Consider the following 20,358-nt stretch of genomic DNA (forward strand, 5'->3'; position numbering starts at 1 on the left):
TCCGTACTGGCATTCCAGTATCTTTAAGCCACCATACGAAATGCAACCATTATTGTTGATGCATGGACTGGTCGACCTATATAGAACACAAAGGAGCACATAAATCTTCAGTTGAGTTGTACATCAGCTTCTTATTCTTGCACTTGGATCGTGGATCGAACTGTAAGGAAGAGGACCCATGGCTGCAGAAGGTTGTTTTGGTAGCTCGTCTGCACGGCTCGAAGACGGTGTCAACTCTTGTCTCATAGAGTTAATGTCATCTCCATCCTAGCCGTAGTCTTGTAAAATATCTTTCCACTTGAGAATAGTAAGAACTGGATCTTTGTCCTCTTCTTCCAGCCTGTAAAGGTAAATAACAGTTTGACACAGGGCTATAATGCAGATATCTTTGTGGTTTCTGTAGTCTGCATGTATGTGCTTTGAGTTTGTACGCCAAAAAAAAAAAAAAAATCATGACAGTGGACAAATTACACTATACAAATGACTTTTACTAACTGAAATATACAGTATGTGTCTGTAACTTGCCCATTTATTAACCAGATAATTTCTTTTTCATTAGTAGGGGTGTTATTCTGGATATATCACACTTTTTAACCATCAATATGAGATAACATTTCAATGTATTGCAGATGAAGAATACTGCAAATTAATTTCTTGCAACAAATAACAATATAACTTAAGTAGAGACCAACAGAAGCGGGAATGAAGAACCGCGGCTCCCTTTAAAGAGCCGTAAAGCTCACTCAGTCTGGTAAACGCACAAGACTCCTCTGAGTTCCCTGTAGACAAATATTGCAACAAAACACACAATCAGAAAATAGTTTTGTTTGATATATTTCCATCTCACAAGAATATTTACTCTCAAGCAATTCAGTCCTTAGATTTTGGCCGAAAAGCAATTCAACGACCAGATTTACTTTGTTTTTCAGTAAGGCAGATCGTTGGACACCTACCGCAACTTTGACAACACAGCAGGGTCCTTCGTTTACCGCCAGATTAGATTTTCTCCCTCGCTCTGGGTGCAGGTTATAGAGATTGCAAACCAGGCCTAATGTGTAATTTTCGTAAAATATAAACTATGACATGTCAGTTACATAGCTAGAAGTAGTGCTAATAATTGGAAAGGAATATATCGACAGGTTGGGCGTGGTTGAAAAAGCCGTTAAATTTCATTAGAGCTGGCAAAGGACAAAGTTTAACGTTCAGACTCGAGCCAGAGGTAAGTTGGCTGTTAGAAAATGGCACAAAAATTACACAGGCGATTAAATCATGCGCTGTATTTTATACAAACATACTTTACCAGTGTGGTCCCACACCGCTTGTAACAGTGGCAGTGTTTGTACCGTAGATTTAACTGAACAGACTTAACGTTTATAATAATAATAATCTCAAGGTAGGACTTTAATTATGGTAAATAACTTTATATGTTAGTGTTATGCTATATTACACTATATAGACCATTGGGAAAGTATTCAGTGGCGTGTGCATTAAACATGACTAAAAAATGCACAGTTGAATATGATACCAAACTAAAACAGTGCAACTGCAAGTAGAGTCTCTTTTTTTTTAGATGTAACAGAAAATATTCTACTGATATAGCCATTAAGCAGTGATACAACATTATGCAAGATGAGATTAAAGAGCAAGTAGGGACATCTGGTCATAGTAGCAGCAGGAGGACAGGAATGGTGCAACTGATGTAAGAAAGCTGACCCCAAGGTTGAACTGTTTTGCACAACCGTATTTTCATAGATCTACAATTAAAAATAAGTCTTTCCTTCACTCCGAACAATAATAGTAAGTAAAGTGTCTGTCTTCTTGTAGGTCATCTGAAACCAGCACAACATTACCAGCTCTGACATGGACAGTAAGTATAATGGGATTTAAAACACTTTGAAGCACAGATACAGATACAGCTCCTATGAATAGGTAAGATATAACTTTTTATCCTCTCTGTCCAGGTGAGGATGACCTGGACATTTTGACAGCCCTGCTGGCAGAGAGCGAGAACGTTGGAGAAGAACACGACAGCCAGGAGCAGACAGACGACTTGGATGACCTGTTTGACAATGAAGAGGAGGAGGACGAGTACAAAGAGGGTGTTGAGGAGGAAGAGCAAGATGCGGGGGCAGAAGCCTCAGGGTCGGATCTATTTGGAGATGTGGATGATATTGAAAATGAAGAGAAAGACACTAAAGGAAACGAAAGCGGAGGAGAAGTCCCTGAGAGCCTGGACAGGTCCAAGGAGGATTTACAAGGTTTGTACCGCTGCAGTCTCAACTCTAATCTGCTTTTAGCTGATGTAAAAGTTAATTTAGTTCAGTTAAGTGTTGCTGGTTGGGTGTGTGTTTGTCAGTGAAGCTTTATGTCTTCCTTCCTCAGAGGAGCTGAGGCGCATGCAGGAGCAGATGCAGCGGTTGCAGCAGCAGCTGGAAGCAAGCCAGAAGGTTTCCACCTCATCTTTCACTCCAGCTACAACTGCAGGGAAATCAGCAGGTCCCAAACCAGTGACCCCCAAACCGACACCTCCTCGACAGCCAACCTCCAAACTGATCCCGGCAAAACTAGCCTCTACCACACAAAAGGCCAAGACACAAGCAGGTAAGCATTTTGTTGTTCACCAGCCACAGTGGTTGACAAGTCCACTTGCCACTTTTGTTAGTTTATTTTACACTAACAGTAGAGAAAATAATTGATAAAGACACTGCACATAACAGCAACAAAAGCTGATTGTGCTTCTGTTTTCCTTGTCTTCTGACGGCAGCAACATCTTCATCCACTCCAGTCAGAGGAGAAAATGTGAAGCTCCAGGAGTCCTCTGACTTTTTTGATCAGCTGAATAATGCGGACTCCTTTAAACGCAAACCCAGGGTAGCTCACCACCCAAAACCCAGCACATCACCAGGTAAAACGTGTCCTTATGCAAGCCATTTACATATTGCTGAAATAATTTTGTCATTGGTAATCACTGTTTAACTGTATTTTCTCATAAGGAGACAGAGGGCCACTGGTGGAGATTAAGATTGGCAGCTCCTTCCAGCCAGAAGAGACCACCAGCAAGGTTCCTCTGCGTTCACCCCCACCCTCCCAGAGCAGACCTGCACCAGCTGCATCTGCAGGACAGCCTAAACCTTCCTGTCTTCCTCCTCTTCCTAAAGATGTGGCTATTGAGAAATACTCAGGACTGCGTCTCAGGTGAGGACGCTGAAGTGATGGAAAGCTGAAAGCCTGAATTTGAGTCTCTTACACAAACAAATCCAGGCCTCTCTGTCAAGTGTTTGTGTCCAAATATGGGTTCTTTTCCGTTTCAGAAACCCCCGCGTTTCATCCAACGAGATGGACCGCAAGATGACTGACCGCCGCGTGATCCGTCTGTCGCAGGTGCCGGAGCGTTTGGCTCGGGAGAAGCTGGAGGACAGCGACTGGGTGACCTTCGCGGTGCTGGTCAACAAGGTCACGCCACAAAGCAGCAGCAGTGTAGGTCTTTGCCCAAAGCTCTCAGCCTTGATTGTAAAGTGTGAACAGTTACAAATCACACCTATTTTCTTGTTTTCAGGAAACTGATATCTATTATACACAACAATAATATTGACTTTTTTTCTTCTTCTGTTTTGCTAGTTTTTTTCTTTGTAAAGCAATGATTCTGCAACATCCATACCATGTGTTTTAACAAAGTACATGTTAGTTCGCCATTAAAAAGAAGACTTTATCCCCCAGTTCCGTGTCTCACAGTTGAAGTGTACCAATGATAAAAATTACAGACCTCTATATGCTTTGTAAGTAGGAAAACCTACAAAGTCAGCAGTGCATCAAATACTTGTTCTCCCCACTGTATAGTCACTGGTGGAATGACTTATAACCATTACAGTTCAGACTGGCAGCTTCAAATTGTGATTGGTAGGAAATCAAAGTGATATGATGTCATTGGATACATTGTGTACTGTCATGTTTTTGACTGAACAAATACTCTGCAGGGCAAAACCTTTAGCATCTGGAAGCTGAATGACCTCCATAACCTGGAAGTGTTTGTGTCGCTGCTCCTGTTCGGCGAAGTCCATAAAGAGCACTGGAAGACGGAGCTGGGCACCGTCATCGGAATCCTCAACCCAAACCCCATGAAGCAGAAAGATGGATATGACGGGGTGAGTGGACGGTTATCACTGTAAAAGCAATGCAAACCTTTCCTTTTCAGGTTAGACAAATGCCTTAAGTTTTAAAATAATTAAATAATTATAGAAATAACACATCCAGGAGAGTTTAATTTCGTAGATATTAAAGCAAAATTATGTAAGATTTGGTGTGATTTGGCACCGTTTCAGAGTATAATTCAGCGCTGTCGTAAATAAGGATTACAATTACGTTACTTATGATCAAAAACTAGCAAGTCGACAACTTTGCTAACACAACCAAACATCAAGCAAGTGCAACAACACAAGACAAAGCAAGCCAGCTAATATGTTATTAGTTACTAGTCTAGCAGAAAGAAGGCGAGCTGGGCATCTGTCCTGCATACCTTCAGCTCTTTTAGCTCATGTCAACGAGTAAAAGCCGAACTGATAGTTACCCTTGTCTGGTCGCTTGCTCGGTCACTCTCTCTTTTTCTCTTCCTCGCTTTGTCTGACGTCTTCTTCCGTCCCTCCGTCGCAGAAAGCGACAGAAGGAGAGAGGAGAGGGACGAGAATGCAAAGACTACGGGTTAGGGAAGAAGTCAACTAAGGAAAGTTAAAATCAGGGGCAACTAGACTTGGTTGAAGATAGTCAAAGAAGTCAAGTTAGTAACGCATTAATGGGATGAGGTTGCATATAGACGGAGAGAGAGGAGCTCAGCGCATCATGGGAAGTTCTCCTGCAGTCTAGGTCAGGGATGGTTCAGGACTCACCTGAGCCAGCCCTAACTATAAGCTTTATCAAAGAGGAAAGTCTTAAGCCTACTCTTAAATGTGGAGATGGTGTCTGCCTCCTGAACCCAAACTGGAACCTGGTTCCACAGGAGAGGAGCTTGATAGCTGAACCCTCTGGCTCCCAGTCTACTTTTGGAGACTCTAGGAACCACAAGTAACCCTGCATTCTGGGAGCACAGGGCTCCGGTGGGGTAGTAAGGTACTATGAGCTCTTTAAGATAAGATGGTGCCTGACCATTACGAACTTTGCTGCCCAGTACAACGGCAGCCTGGTCTGCTGGCCACTAAGCAGCTCCACTGGAGCTGTTGGGGTTATGGGCCTTGCTCAAGGGCACCTCAGTGGTGGTAAATGAGGGAGGGCAAGCACTGCTTTGTTTACTTTCCACACCGAGATTTTATCCTGCCAGTACGGGGATTGAACCAGTGACCTTTCAGTCACAAGCTTCGCTTCTCTAACCTTTGGGCCTCCACTGCCTCAAAAGTTTCTTATAGACAACATGGTAGATTTCATTATTTTCTTACATGCATCATCTGAAACGCGACTGATTTTAGAAAAAGATGGGCTGTATGCATAGCTGTTAGAAGAGCAGGGAGATTAAACAAGGTGACAGAAAACTAGGTTCAGAAGGACTTTGCGTGTTACTTGTTTCCCTCAAAAATGAACTACTTTCCACTTGTGGTGAAGCGATAACCTTGTCCTCTTTTTATATATATCTGTTTTAACATTTGTTTTGTCACTGACCAGTTTGGCAACCGTCAGCCAATTAAAGCAGAAAACACACTGGTGGTGTTGGTGAAAATAGCCAGTACGGTTGCTGGTGTCAGCGTCGCATGAAAAACTGAGGTGTTAGGAGAGGAATGTGGCACACACACACACACTCATGCACACACACAATATCCACATAGGGCAGAGTGAGTTCAGAGCCTCTAATCTCAATCTCTGCAGTCACAGATTGGACACAGATAAGGAGGCTGGAACCGCTGAATGCTTTTGCCTTTTTGAGTGAAACGGTGAATAATTTAAATCATAGTTGATATATTTTCTGTCAATCAACACGTGAATTAATTGATAATTGTAACTGAGGAAAATAAAAATGACAGCACAGTGTAAATGTAATACGATAAGAAGTATAAAATGATTCCCAGCTGTGAGGCTTTTGAATAAATAAGAGAGACTAGGCAACAATAGAAAAGAGCTGATTTGTTGTTTCTTGTATGCATTTTTCATACTTTTAGTTTTTTTAAATTGATTTTCACTTGGTACAATTGTAAGAGGATTCCTCCTTTCCAGAAAATAAAAGCTTGTGTTGAACATGTGCAGGTGAGCCTGACGGTCGATCACCCACAGAAGGTGTTGCTGATGGGTGAAGCTCAGGACTACGGCACCTGCAAGGGTATGAAGAGGAACGGAGACCCCTGCTCTCAGATTGTCAACATGGTGGGTACATCTTCTCCTGCTCTGTGTGTGTGTGTGTGTGTGTGTGTGTATACACGTTGAACCTTTTGCAATTGCAGTTTTCCTTTCCCTAAATGAATCAACCTTACTTTTAAATCCATAGTCTCATCAGGAACCAGTATTGCATCGTTTCCTACAGCCCACTTGTTTCTGTGTGGTTTACAGTATGAGTGCCAGTTTTGTCAGTACCACGTCAAGGCCCAGTATAAGAAGATGAGCTCGAAGAGGGCCGAGCTGCAGTCGTCGTTTTCTGGAAAAGCTCCCAACAAGGTGAAGGGGAAGGGCGGCAGCCTGAGAGAGCGGCTGTGTCAGGACGGTTTCTACTACGGCGGTGTGTCCTCGGCCGCCTGCGCCTCATCACTGTGAGTGATGTTAAATGAAGTCGTTTCATTGTTCTGCTTTCTACAAATCCTCCCTTTGATGCACAGTATCTAATCAATCTAAAAAATAATGATTAATAATAATATTGAAAGTGCATGTAAAAAAAAAAAAAAAACTAATTAAATTGCAACTCCTACTGATTGTATCCAAAAGACACTGCCGCAGACAGTGATGCAGACTGAGGTCACAACCGTATCCAATTTGGATTCTGACTGATTATATTTGCACTTTTACAATGTGTGATCGAGTCAATTTGCGCAGTCTAACTGCAACTTAAGGAAGCCAAGAACACTGTGTGGTTCCGGGCTGCCTGACATTTCCAGTAAAGGTCTGTGTGTTGCAGAACGGCATCCAAATCGAACAAACCTACCCAGAAGACTCTGGACAAGCTGTTTGTGAAAGGCTCGGCTCAGCTTGTCGATCAGGCCAAGAGGCTGGGTAAGGACACACTCGCAAGGGCATCACTTTGTGTTGAAAAGTGGTGGGGACATAGGCGCTCAGATTAGGGGTGTGAAGAGGCACTTAGCTCGCGAGATATCACAATAAGCGATATTAGGTTCAAGAGAACCAGATGAAAAGATCCTTAAAATATGTGTAAAGATATCCTCAATGGGGAGATATATGAGCGGGGGGTCTGGGGCGTCCTCCCCCAGGAAATTTTGATCATTAGACACTTCATTTCCTGCATTCTGGTGAAAGTTTCTGCACAAATTTATGTTGGAAATGTTTTTATTTATGTAAAAGGAAACACAAAATTCAGGTACCACGTGACATTTCGAAATATATAAATATAATAGATGTATATAATGCTTTCAGATCTGTTTCTCCTGGAGATCAACTTTTCTCATGTAATATCATCTCTGCTGAGGCAACACATATGTAGGCATGATTTAGTTTTCCCTCCTCTTTTGTCACGTTCAAAGGGAGAGAATGGAAAACTTGCATTGCATGTTTTCTTAATATGCAAACAAATTATGCTTTAAAAAAGTGATGGGAACAAAATCAGCCATTTCTAAAAGTAGTGGGAAAATGTCCCCAGCGTAAATGACACCTATGCACACTCGCCTGCGCAAACCACTCAGTTTCCACTAAACCCTGCAAGTGCATTTTTACTGGCCTGACACGGGGTTCAAGTTCGCTTTATTGCCGTTCATCCACATACTGGGTATACAAATGAACGAAATGGCGTTTCTCACGATCCAGACAAAATTGGAATAATCAACTTACAAGATAAGTCACCATACACAACACAGTAACTGACACTAGACAAAACAAAAAGAGCACATCTATCACTGTAAGGCGGTGGAGCTGGAGTAGTAGTAATAGCAGCAGCAGAGGGTTTTAAAAGTAGCGGGAGTAATCGTTAAATAGTGAAATTTTAAAAAGGAGCTAGGTTGAGTTTTCATCACTCCCATTATGCTTTGTACACCTGTTGTATGTCCTGTTTATTTTTATACTAAGCCTGACCTCATGTACTTCAAGGACCACATCTCCCCACATATCTTCTTTCACTGTTAAATATCAAGAATTTAACCCTCTTTCCCTATGTCTTGTCTCTTTTAAGAATGTTAGGGTTTCACAGCAAACAAAAATGTCTGTCTACAATACATTCAGTACACTTAACTAAATTAAGTTAATTACGCACGTTTTATGACAGTGACTGTGGACAGAGAACACTGAGTGAATGGCTGTAAAAGTAAAAAAAAAAAAAAGGAATTCCTTTTTTAAACATTTTTTTTGTTTGTGTTTTTTGTCTTTTTTTAAGCTGTGCAGTCCGGTGAAGTTTCAGGTTGTTCAAATGAATTTAAGAGCCTGCTGTCAGCGCCAACACCTGGAGCTCTGCAGCTGAAGAAGCACTTAGCACGGGGCAGCCAGTCAGGTAAATGACCTGGGAAGATCTCTGTGCTTTGGACCGCTCTAGCTAATCATAATAATTGGTATTTAAGACATCCTTTACAGGACGTCAATATTTAAAGCTAGGGTTGGCCTCAGACAGTAGCTTTGTGTTTATGTTTTGCCTTTATTAACCTGTTAGTAAACCATCCTCAGTCTCAAAAGATGCAGCTGGAGCTCCAGTTCAGTCCATCACTGCCGCAGACCTGCTGAAGCAGCAGAAACAGAAGCAGCGGGAGTTTCTGCAGAACCGCCGACGGAGGGCAGACGAGATCCAGAAGAGGGTGCTGCAGAGCTCAGCTCGCCCCGGACCCGGGTCGTCATCCTCACTGAGCCGGGTTGGTCTGATGTCCCCGAAAGCAGCTTCTGAGGTCCCCAAGGCCACCCAAAGCCCAGCAGCTCCCCACACCCCCACCCTGGGGCGAGGCTTCTCCGAGGGTGACGACATCCTCTTCTTTGACAGCAGTCCACCCCCGGCACCAGCCGCCAGCGCTCTCAGCCTATCTGCCACCAAGCTGGCTGCTCTGAAGAAGCTGAGAGCCAAAGGGGCGGGGCTTGAAAAGGAAGACCCCAACGCTGTGAAGAGGAAAAGGAGTAACGAGAGCGAGATCAGCGCCCGAGTGGAGAAGAATCTGACCTCACCAACGGGTAAACACACACTTCACATGTTTAGATGTGATCGTTTTTTATATTACTTCCTCAAAAAAAAATCTTTTACTTCTTATTATTGAATTTCAACATTATTTTTGAACAACATACCAGTATACAAATAATCTATTTATTATTTAGAAACTTTTTTTTAGCCATCAATATTCAACCACACCTGATTTCCAACCACAGCAGTATATGGTAGAAGCATTGCAGATCATTTAGTTACCTCTCTAATTGTTTGCCCACTTGTACCAGTTCATATAAGAAAATTATTTAGTTAAAAGAAATGTTTTCATGACAGTGGACAAAGAGCTCACTGGTGAATGTGAAGAAGTTTGAAAACCCTTGATTTGAACAGTAAAATGTAGGATTAAGCAGCTAAATCATACATAAAATGTCTTTATTGTTGCTTGTTATAACATCATTTTACTTACTTTACTTGTGCAGGTGAATCAACCAATGAGGATGAGGAACCGGCCCAGAAGAAGAAGCGAGATCAACTCCTCTACATCCAGTCAGAGGAGTTTCAAAAGATCTTGAACGCCAAATCTCTCCACGGGGCTGTACTACAAGCGGTACGACAAGTGGCCCTTAACTGCATGCATCTATTAACACTCGTTTTTCGTAAGCCGTTTTGATGTGCAGCTGTTTCTCCTTTGTGTTCTGTGAATCCAGCTGTATTTCTACAAACATTGCAAAGCGTGTCTGAAATTGAGACATTTCTTTCTGAATCTCCTCTTTCTCAGGCGGAGTACCAACTGCAAGAGCGCTACTTTGATGCCCTGGTGAAGAAGGAGCAGTTGGAGGAGAAGATGAAGGGCATCAGAGAGATGAAATGTCGCGCTGTTACCTGTAAAAAGGTACTGAGTTAAATTCAAACATTCGATTCAGATATGTCAATGTATAACTATATAAATGTGCTATCTAGGATGTTGATAAACATTTATAAAATTGTTCTTCAAGATAATGTTGCTACCTTGGTGTAATAATTATAAATGTGCGCATGGTGCAGACTATTAGTGCACACTGTCTGTCTCCCAGTTAGAAGTAGGAAAAGTAAGCTGTCATTTCCCATGTTCTATTGCTTCTAGTGTAGTTACACCTACTTCAAGCCGGCGGATCGTTGTGTGGAGCAGAATCATGATCTGCGGTGGCACGATGCTATGAAACGTTTCTTCAAATGTCCCTGTGGACAGAGAGCCATCGCTCTAGACAGACTGCCCAACAAACACTGCAGGTAAAACTCTTAATGTTCCTCAAGTTTTTCAAGGCTCCTACTGGTTATGGAAACACTGAATTATTGCATAATTGAAAAATGCCATATACATCCAAAAGACAAAACATAACTTATGTTGTTTTATCATTTCAGTAACTGTGGTCTGTTTAAGTGGGAGCGTGATGGAATGCTGAAGGTAAACTCTCTCTCTCGGACTCATAGATTACCTCTTACTTTTTGTTCTCGTGAAAGAAAACAGACCTGATGTTGCCCTTTATGTTTTATTACAGGAGAAAGCTGGACCAAAGATCGGTGGAGAGCTTCTCCAGCCTCGAGGAGAGGAGCACGGAAAGTTCCTCAGCAGCATGAAGTGATTGCACCAAGCTGGTTGTTGAGGAAACGTTTGTTTTTATTTTTGTAATATAAGTGTTTTTGTAGCATTTTTTGCATTTTGTAAGAATAATGTTTTTTTAGTTTTCTTATGAATTATGGATATTTGAATGTCTGTGATAATATTGGATCTGCTGGAAATAAGATGATTAAAGTAATAATTTGCAATAGCTGAGCATACCCAGTGTTACAGATCTGTGAAGTATGGAATCATTTAATAGTATGATGGCAAACATGTTCTAATGTAGTGACTGATTTTCTGACTGTTGGTAGTGACTGATACTGTTTTTCCAAAATGACCTGACATGTCACAGTAGGAAAAGCACAGGTGTAAATAGAATGAATGGTGGTGCATGCTGGCTCAATGTCATGGCTAACTGGGACATAATGGAGCTGTTGCTAATGTTGTTAGTAATATTTGGGCTTTTCTTCTAGTTAAAAAGTCGGCTGTGAAAAATGCATTTCCTTTAAGATACAAACTTAAACATAAACCCAACATTATCTTTATTTATTCAAATACTTATTGCCTTTAATATATAGAATAAAACCGCACTGCATGTTCCTCACTGCACTGCATGTTCCTCACGTGAACATATAGAAAAATATTAAAGCAGATTAGTTTAGTAATAAATCGCAGAAGTGCGTAGTAAACTTGATCATCAGAAAATCCAGAGGGTGACACAATATGAAATACCTGACTAAGAAAGGGCATTTCGTGAAAAGTAGCTAACTTTCTACAATAATGACAAGTTAGCATATGTTAAACTTATACACTATATTTAACAAAACTATCTTCTAAAAATTGTGATAAGGCAAGTCTTGGAAAAAAAAACCTGCTTAAACATATTGGCAATACAGTGATGAACTAACTATTTTTTTCAATTTACTGCAGGTGTTTGTTGATTGTTTCTTCTTCCCATGGGCCGCACAGTCACATCTAAGAGCAGAAAAACTTTCAGCCATCTAAAACATTAGCTAACATAATTTTGTTTTTTCAGAATCTCGGGACTTAGAAACTCTAGAAATCCTATAATTCACCCACATCGTGCAACACACAGTGAAGGCAGATGAAGTTTGAGAAAGAGTGTGTGGTTAAAGCAGCCTTTTCCTGCTTTGGTTGGTGAAAGGTACCCTGGGAAATGTAGGAACCCATTGAGATATAAAGATGAGGCAGATTTCTTATATAAAATCATACTTAACACTAAGCACTTCTTTATTATATCAGCAGGGCGTTATTATGTTTAAGAAGCCACTGTTTCATATTTCTTTAACAGTAGGATATTTGGTTCATAGGGACTGAAGCGTCCTATATCAGGATGGACAAAAACATCATCTAACACACTCCATGTGTTACTGTGATGACAGTTGATGCCAGGTGGCGCTCACTCAAGTCTGCGAGCCAATCCACATGGCCTTGAACAGGAAATGTCTGTGGTGGAGTCGCAGTATAGAGATAAAATTAGGCTTTTGGATTTGAAGCTGTGTGATTAGCAAGTACTGAGTGCCATGCCGCATCATTTTGAGGCTTTCATTTGCCCCCCCCTCCCACCGCCTCCTGTCCTCCTGTCTCTCCTTTGCCCAGGTTGGGTTTAATATTTCCACCCTGGAATGTTCATTTCAGCCTGATGACTTCTGCAGCTCACCTCATCTTCTCTTTTATTCCACACCTCCTTCCTCCCTTTAAATACTCCAAATACCAGACAGTGCTAGCATGACTTAAAACACATCAGTGGTCTGGGAATCAGACTGGGACTCATCTTTATTTGCCATTTCAGCTTAAAGACATAAAGTCACTTTCTTTACAAAAATAAAGCTACCCCTCTGACAAAACTAGTCAGCTGTTAATAGGTTGCTTTATTTCTGCTAATGCCTCAGGCTGACCTAAAGGACATAGCTTGTATGTACATGGGGGAAAAGGGCAGTAAAAACAAGCATGCAGAAGATATAACCTACATTTTATATGGTAAAGTGTAGCTTACAGAAACTACACTTTAAACATATTTTTACATATTGACATGGAGACATATTGCACAATTTATTTTTATAAAAAAAAAGAGAGAAAAGAAAACCTTTATTTTATTAAAGTAGGGAAAAATACAGAGAACTTAAGCCCTCAAAGTGTCAGGAAACATCTCTGCTACAGGTTAAAGTTTATGGCAGTATTTGCACTGCTCCAATGAGAGGGGCTGCCCTCCATGCGACAGCTCAGTGGAACCAGTGGTAGCGAGGATAAAGGCCATCGTAGTGAAACTCGCGCAACTGCTCATTCTTCTCCCTCGATCTCTCATTCTGCTCTGTGGATAAAAATGTTAAAGTGGCTTTAGATATTTTTATATTAACAAAGGATCATATGAATACTTATGTGATAGGATTAAGAATCATCACCCAGTTCCCGTCAGTGTTGCGGAGCTTTATAGCATCTTTTAGCAAAATGTTTTGGTTTTCAAGCCCACAACTTTACTGTTTTGGTTCACTCTTACTGCTGCGGCTCAGATAGACTCGCTGTAACTGTTATGCTACCTGCGCAGCACCAAACAGCAGACAGACAAAATTAGCGACAAGCTGGAGAATAAAGTGCCAGTGCCAGATATTTACCTCAGGGATGACCAAAACAGAGCTAAAAGTAAAGTGAATATTGGACGTACATTTGTCAGGAGGCCTGAAACACGATTCCAAATGAAAGCTAATGATGCTCTGTGTCTGCTGGATGTGGCAACTGATTACTAACAAGTTATCCACTTTTTAAGGTGAAACTATGTCAATGGTATACTTTATTGCAGGTTAAGTCAAATGTATTTAAAACCAGAGACGACCAATTCTTGTCCTTATTAGGGTGAAAACTACTGCTCTTGCATTTAGCTAGGTGTATGCTTTAGTGTTAGTAAAGCTTCATACATCGTATGCATCTTATCGTATAGACCTTAATTCAGCGAATAGATACACTTTGTTAGTGTTTGTTTTCACTTGTTGCTGGCCCAAATGTGTGACATGATGAAATTTGCTACTTTAGCCTAGATTTCCATTCAACTGGTGTGACTACAAGGCTAGCAATGGGGGGAACCATCTTGGAATAATGTATGTATGCTTTCAATACCGAATAATAGAGGTATTTTTGTTCTTTCTCCTGCACTAACAATCTATAGACAGACTAAAGACTATATATGAAAGATAAGAGTTTTGACATTTTGCTCTTATGTAATATGAAATGACACAGTCTCTGCAAAACCCTATCTGTGTTCCGTGACCTGGTGGAGATCTTTTTGTTTGCCTGTAATAACACCGTGACCCAAACCACCCAAAACACTGTGTATCTTACATATAAAACCCAGTCACATCTTTATGGTTAGCAGTTCTTAGTTTAGAAACCGTCACTGCAACTATATCACAGTGGACAGACAACCGCAGGGAAGATTGTCAGCTTGGGGTCGACCACAAATGGACACTTTGATTTGGTGTGGAGTCTCAGGCACTCTGCTGTGGTCCAGAGGCTCGTGCGTGTCGTGAAGTTCATTCAAGAGCCAAAGTAGAACTCTCTTTTCCCTCAATGTGTTCTCTCTAGTGAGCCCTTACGTGATGACTGCCATTCAAGCAAATGTCAGGTTTTTCGTAAGGACCAATTAAGGTTAGCCCTCACAACATGACACAGACTTGCTAAATTAGCTTGTGTTTACTGATACAAAGACCCTATGCGTCATCTTTCTGTTCCATTCAGTGTCTCAATACACTTATTGTTATTTTCAGTCCTCTGGAAGGGGTGAAACTGAGGGTTTGATGGAGGGTTATTTCTCTATTTTTTCCCAGAAGCAGGAATTAATGTTATGCTCCATCCAGGTCTTACCATCACGCTCCTCCTCAACGTAGTTCTCGTACTCGTCCCTTTGCTCCTCATTGTACTCCCTCCTCCGCTCATTCACAGCAAGCCTTACCCTCTGCTCGGCTGGGGGGAGAAGGAAAGGAAAGCTGAAAGGTAAGCCAAAGATTTTACCCGTATACACCAACTCACATGATACATTATAGATGAAGCAGGTGTTGCTACTACCATTACCTCTTTAAACAACCCAACTGATTTTTATTTTGTACGGACATGCATAGTCCCAGAGGATGGATCCTAATGACTGGTGATTCCCTGACCTTTCCTCTAGCCTCACTAGACGGTGAAAGTTTTCACTTATCCTGTGAAATCTCTACCAGATATTGGCATTAGATTTTGTACAGACATTCAAAAAAACCTAAGGACTTTAATTAGCCTTTGACTTTTCCACCATGAGGTTGCCTTTTGTGGTTTTGAGTGAAATGTCTCAACAACTGAGACAGGAGGATGAATTGTAAAAACTCTGGTGATCCCCCTGACTTTTCACCAAGCATCATTACAAGGTTAGAATTTCACTTTGTCCAATACTTTATGAATGAAACCAAACCAAAACATTGACATTCTAATAACCTTCAGCTGCACTTTATTCATTAATAATTAGCAAATGTTAGCATGCTAACACATGAACATGGTTTATTATTACATTATGCCTGCTTAACATCAGCACATTAGCATTGTCATGGTGCGCATGTTAGCACACTGGCGGTAGCATTCAGCTCAAAGCACAACTGTGCCTCAGTAGGCCTGCAACCTCTCAGAGCGTGGTTGCATGGTGGTACAGTCTTGTTGACTATGTTGATGTTTTTATTTATCTATCATATGTCATATTTTCTTAAGTACCTCATGTTTAGACAATTATTAGATTTATATAAGTGTATACTGGGTCTAGTGAGGTGCTTAAAGCAAATAAATGTGGTCAACCCATACCAATTACCGTAATGTATTAGAAATTTGTGTAAACACCTACACCTCCCTCCTGCTCCCTCGCTGTACAAAACCAAACATCCCCACCCATGTCGGTACAAGACCACCACTGTATACATTAGACATTACTACCTTGTCTGTGTTTTTATTTTAGCCCCCTCATTTTAATTGAATCACAACAAGCTTGTGAAAAGTGTAAGGATTACATCACAACCTTTCATGTAAACACAGACCTGCATCCATTCCGCAAACTTAATTTCCCTCTGAATAGACCAATGACTTGCGGTTTACTTGCTCTGTAGGAAACATGGCTCTCTAATCCACATTCGCACTAACTTCACATGTAAAACTGCTTGCCTGTTAGCACGTATTTTGATACTACAAATTTTATTTTCTAAAATCATATAAACCACCTTGATCACAGAATAAAAGCTTATAAAGTAAAGGAAAGGCATAAAGGGGAAAATCACAAGAAGTTTGGAAAAGACAACGATGGCTATAAGAATATTTGCACTGAGCTGTCACATGTGGTTATGCAATCACCCAGCATCTGTTAGAAATAATACATATACCTGATTTGTGTGTTGTCTTTTGAATAATAGAGCAATGCAGCAAGGACATATCTCCTTTCCCTCAGTAAATGTTGGTCTTTTGTATCTCAGACTCAATCAGAATAAAAAGATTATATAACGAAATATAAAATTGGCTGACAAATGACAACAAGTCATCCTCAGGATTAGGGAGTGCTGAAGGATTTCAAACACTTGTGCATGCAATTCAGCCTAGGTATGATCAGTTGTGAGAGCACTGCATTCTGCCTAAGTAACATGTGCATTACTTTTCTGACAAAAAGAAAAGCCTTATAAAACGTCCTCTCAAACACTCACACAGCTGCCCCCTCAGGTTCCCATGAACCGAGCTGGCAAGGTACATAATCAGCCCTTTTCCAAGTGTTTTATTTTTTTCCCCAGGAATGTAGGGCTGTTTGTCCAGGACCAGGGCCCACTTTTCTAAAAAGAGATGATTTAACAAGGACATATTTTTCCGAAAAGATAAAAATCTCTCTTGTCAGCAGCCTTTTGGCTAGCTTGCCAAAAAGCGTAAATGAGTAAAGGAATCCTGTGTTTAGCTTTTGAAAAGTTAATTTGGTGATAAGAGTATGAAAATAAGTTCCTGTGTGTTTGTTGGATTGTCCTGAAACACCTCTCATTGTGTGTTCATTTGGTATGAGGTGCGCTGGCACTGTGTGTCGCACAGGATGCTGGCAGTGGGAGAATGAACTTATTGTACCGAGAAACTTAGAGAGGGAGAGCCTGCTCCATACTACCCTGTGACTCCTTCTGCATCCTCCAGCATGTGTGTGTGTGTGTGTGTGTCAGATTTAAAAGCTGCTACTGTATAGATTAACAACACTTGCTTTACTTTCCATTACTCTCTCTCTCTCTATTTCTCTCTTGAACTTTCACAGCTTGCAGTCAAAACCTCAAGCCACATCATATTCAGAGTCCAACTACAAACCATTGAACCAACACACCCACCCACCCACACACACACACACACACACACATTCATATTCACAAGTGCCTATGGGAGGCCAAACATACCATATTTTAGACTGCCCACAGTGTGGCCACATAAACTACTTAGGCAACATTGAGTTGGGATTATAAATAAATATACTCCCATCACCCCCACTTGCAGACCACAGACCAACCACTTTAATCCTGACCTGCTGGGTTTGTGCCAGAGAGATGATGGACAGCCCTTAAGCAGACAGCTCAAAATTATTTCTTCCTGGCGGATAACAGCAGCCAAATACTGTTATCTTAATAGACACGTTAAACAGATATTGAAGAACTTACCTTGGAGCTCAGCGTAATATCGGGGTGAGCGGCGACTGCGGCGCTTGAAGAAGTTGGAGGCGTCCGACTCGGGCATGAACACCTGTGGTGCTGCCCCTAAAAGTCAGAGGGTGAAAGTCACATATACAGGACATGTGGGGCAAGGAAATGTGAAACAGTTAGAAGGACTGAACAGGTATCACCTTTAGTATCGCCTGCTTTTGAATTGTCCCGGACTGCTGCGCTGTCCACACTGGAAACTATGAGGAATGGGAGAAATTATCATTTCCTGTCTTTGCACCAAAGCATGTGACAGGGGCCAATATTGTTACAAGATTATCAGCAAATGCACGTTTAGAGTTGTAAAACTCACTCAGTAAGTGCATACTCAGATTTGTAAATGTATACACTAATCTTTAAATGTGTGAAGGATTTGTCCATGTGTATAAGAATTTTAAAATATGTAGTCAAAAATGTCTCAATATTATGGCCTTTTATTAGTAAGGAGTTAGCTTTAAGAGCTGGAAAAATAGAAAATTCAAACATGCTTATTTCTGTATCCTAATGACAAAGCACACGGTGAAAATCTCCTGTATCTACATAATAGATAGCCAGGGTTTGATGTTTGTGCCAAAAAAACCATTTAAACCTCTACGAGGTGCAGCTTCAGTTTACCATTATAAATCATGTTTCAAATACAAACTACAAACAAAGAATACATGTAAACTGACTACAGAAAAGAGAAGATTAGAATTACAGGACCTCTGTCGTCATTAATATACTGATTGTGTGGGCCAAAATTGTGCCTTTACAAATTATCGATGTGGCAGATTGAAACAGGATCAAAATAGTCATACCATAATTTACCATAATGTGTCATAATTGCTATAAATTATAAAATGTCTTGCCTTGTGAAGCCATTTATCAAATTTCACTTTAATCACTGTGATCTGGCAAGGCTCAAGTGAAATTTGTGTTGCTCAGTGTCATCATTATCCATACCACCCAGTAGTTCAGTGATTGGTCTGGGTCACAGCTGTCCTCTGGACATATATCTCATAATGAAAACAGAGTTGTGGGATTCACACTGATCCTCAAAATCCAGAAATACCCCCCCCCCCTACAAGGTACTTACAGGTGAGGATGAGGAGGGTGGTCAGTGAAGAGAGCACAAAGATTGTCCAGGACATCTTGAGAGAGAAAAGTAAGAACTCTGATGGACGTATCAGCACACCTAACTGCACTGAACTGAGAGAGGCGAGAAAGATGAGGGAGGGAAACAGAGGAAGGTGGCAGAGGCAGGGAGAGTGGGAGGAGAAAGAGGAAGAGACAGACTCAGGGAGGGGAGGGACGCTGCTGGAATTTCAGTTCCTCAAGGGAGAACAAGAAGATGAAAACAGAGGAGTGATGGGGTAAGGTGAATTAAAAGAAGAGGGCAGCAGAAGACATTCTTTAAATACTTAAACCTTCATTAATTGGTTAATTGGCCACTGACTTTCATTTAGAGCTGTGTTTTAGGTCACCTTATGACTGGAAGGTCAATATTTATTCTCCTTTTAGCTCTGTTTTGGTCTACACCACCTCTTGAGTAAATGATCAGACTCTTTAGCTGCAAACCCTCCACTATGTTCACAGGCTGGTCACTAATTTTTGGGTGGCAGTGACGCAGTGGATAAGACACATGCCACATCTATCAACTTGCTCCAGAGGCGTGCGACCTCTGACATATATAGCAATTGTACGTCGCTTTGGATAAAAGTGTCAGCTAAAATGAAAAATTAGTCATTTTTTTCTGTCTGCTGTTGAGTGCTGGGCAGGTATTGTACTGTGTGGACCAGAGCTTTTTTGCTAAAAACAGCTGCTTGTTATGGCTATAAACAGTTGATGAGACCAGTGAGAGCTTTAAACATGCAGAAACTGAAGTGAATTATATGAATCATATTATTTCTCTGTCTTAACAGTATTTTTATGCAGAATCTAGAATTGAGAAGCAATCTGCAACAGGTAAGTCTTGTCAGCAGTGAAAACTGTTTCTAATTCTGAGAGAGAAAAATGAGCTCAGGATGCATTATAACCTGAGGTAACTGAGGCTGCTCTGCTGCTTTGGTAACATCTGTAAGACATTAAGCAATCACACCAGCAGACAGGGCCACAAAGTCCCTTTTTTTAAAGAGAGAGGACAAGGACATAAAATAATATCAAATCAAATAATAGTTTTATGTAATGGCTCTGTTGCAGTTGTGGATGAAGTTCATGCATGTCTTCCATGTTAGCTGTCTGTAGAGGGATGCCGTGATTTGTGTATTTTCTTTGTATCACGGGTTAAATTTGAGTTTGCTGGCCAAAGTCCACTAAGCTTGAACTGTATTGAGCGAGATAAAGAGGTCAGTTTGCAGTTTGAAGATCGCTTGACAAAGTCTGAAGCTGAAATCAACCCTGAATCTCCTCAAACGAAAATATTTTTTACACTGCATGGATAATGTGTACGTACTACAAAACTATCCCACTTTATAACACTATTTAATAACAGAATTTAAAGACCTGCTCTTTCTAGATGAATGATGTATATTTCCCTTACAGCCGGTGTGTGCAAGTGGCAATATCTCGATGCTGTCCTGGACTCTTTCAGTATTATTCCAAGTAGGCATGGTCTCAGAGTTTAGCATACCGTATTGCACTAACCTGTGGTCAATGCTACATTGTGCTGCGAGCTATCGAACTGACTGTGAGGAGTGTGGGATTAGTCCTTTATAAAAAATTGTAGTGAAATCTGTATGTTTTTCAGTTTCCTCCAAAGGAAACTGGGCACAGACGACAACAGATCTGGAGTACGG

At 41.0% G+C, this 20,358-nt stretch overlaps 2 protein-coding genes across 3 annotated transcripts; one reads left to right on the forward strand and one right to left on the reverse strand.

Moving 5' to 3' along the window:
- The first annotated feature begins 991 nt into the window (after positions 1-991).
- mcm10 (minichromosome maintenance 10 replication initiation factor) lies at positions 992-11,068 on the forward strand. Of its 2 annotated transcripts, none has more exons than XM_046072605.1 (18): positions 992-1,219; positions 1,825-1,867; positions 1,962-2,258; positions 2,383-2,601; positions 2,765-2,905; positions 2,994-3,195; positions 3,312-3,477; positions 3,975-4,142; positions 6,223-6,339; positions 6,523-6,719; positions 7,082-7,176; positions 8,504-8,617; positions 8,788-9,279; positions 9,730-9,857; positions 10,029-10,142; positions 10,374-10,519; positions 10,652-10,694; positions 10,789-11,068. In XM_046072605.1, the coding sequence occupies exons 2-18, from the start codon at positions 1,861-1,863 to the stop codon at positions 10,870-10,872; spliced, it is 2,730 nt and encodes a 909-aa protein (XP_045928561.1). In that variant the 5' UTR covers positions 992-1,219; positions 1,825-1,860; the 3' UTR covers positions 10,873-11,068. The 2 variants fall into 2 exon arrangements, with proteins under 2 accessions (XP_045928561.1, XP_045928562.1); XM_046072606.1 differs by lacking the exon at positions 992-1,219 and adding an exon at positions 1,610-1,699.
- A 1,878-nt stretch (positions 11,069-12,946) lies between these two features.
- Positions 12,947-18,816, reverse strand: ucmaa (upper zone of growth plate and cartilage matrix associated a). The gene is made up of 5 exons (XM_046071541.1): positions 18,660-18,816; positions 17,728-17,784; positions 17,546-17,641; positions 14,727-14,825; positions 12,947-13,182 (listed from the first exon to the last, which is right to left on the reverse strand). The coding sequence occupies exons 1-5, from the start codon at positions 18,712-18,714 to the stop codon at positions 13,094-13,096; spliced, it is 396 nt and encodes a 131-aa protein (XP_045927497.1). The 5' UTR covers positions 18,715-18,816; the 3' UTR covers positions 12,947-13,093.
- Between the last annotated feature and the right edge of the window lie 1,542 nt (positions 18,817-20,358).

Source organism: Micropterus dolomieu, linkage group LG16 (genome assembly GCF_021292245.1).
Source record: "Micropterus dolomieu isolate WLL.071019.BEF.003 ecotype Adirondacks linkage group LG16, ASM2129224v1, whole genome shotgun sequence".
Taxonomy (NCBI): Eukaryota; Metazoa; Chordata; class Actinopteri; order Centrarchiformes; family Centrarchidae; genus Micropterus; species Micropterus dolomieu.

What these genes read in the sequence shown, in the direction of transcription:
- mcm10 (XM_046072605.1), top strand. An exon ending in AAAGGCCAAGACACAAGCAG is followed by an intron (nt 2,602 to 2,764) that starts GTAAGCATTTTG and finishes TTCTGACGGCAG; the next exon opens with CAACATCTTCATCCACTCCA. An exon ending in GCGCTGTTACCTGTAAAAAG is followed by an intron (nt 10,143 to 10,373) that starts GTACTGAGTTAA and finishes TATTGCTTCTAG; the next exon opens with TGTAGTTACACCTACTTCAA.
- ucmaa (XM_046071541.1), bottom strand. Translation starts at nt 18,714, where the DNA reads ATGTCCTGGACAATCTTTGTGCTCTCTTCACTGACCACCCTCCTCATC. An exon ending in ATATTACGCTGAGCTCCAAG is followed by an intron (nt 14,826 to 17,545) that starts GTAAGTTCTTCA and finishes TTCTCCCCCCAG; the next exon opens with CCGAGCAGAGGGTAAGGCTT. An exon ending in CGTTGAGGAGGAGCGTGATG is followed by an intron (nt 13,183 to 14,726) that starts GTAAGACCTGGA and finishes TTTTATCCACAG; the next exon opens with AGCAGAATGAGAGATCGAGG.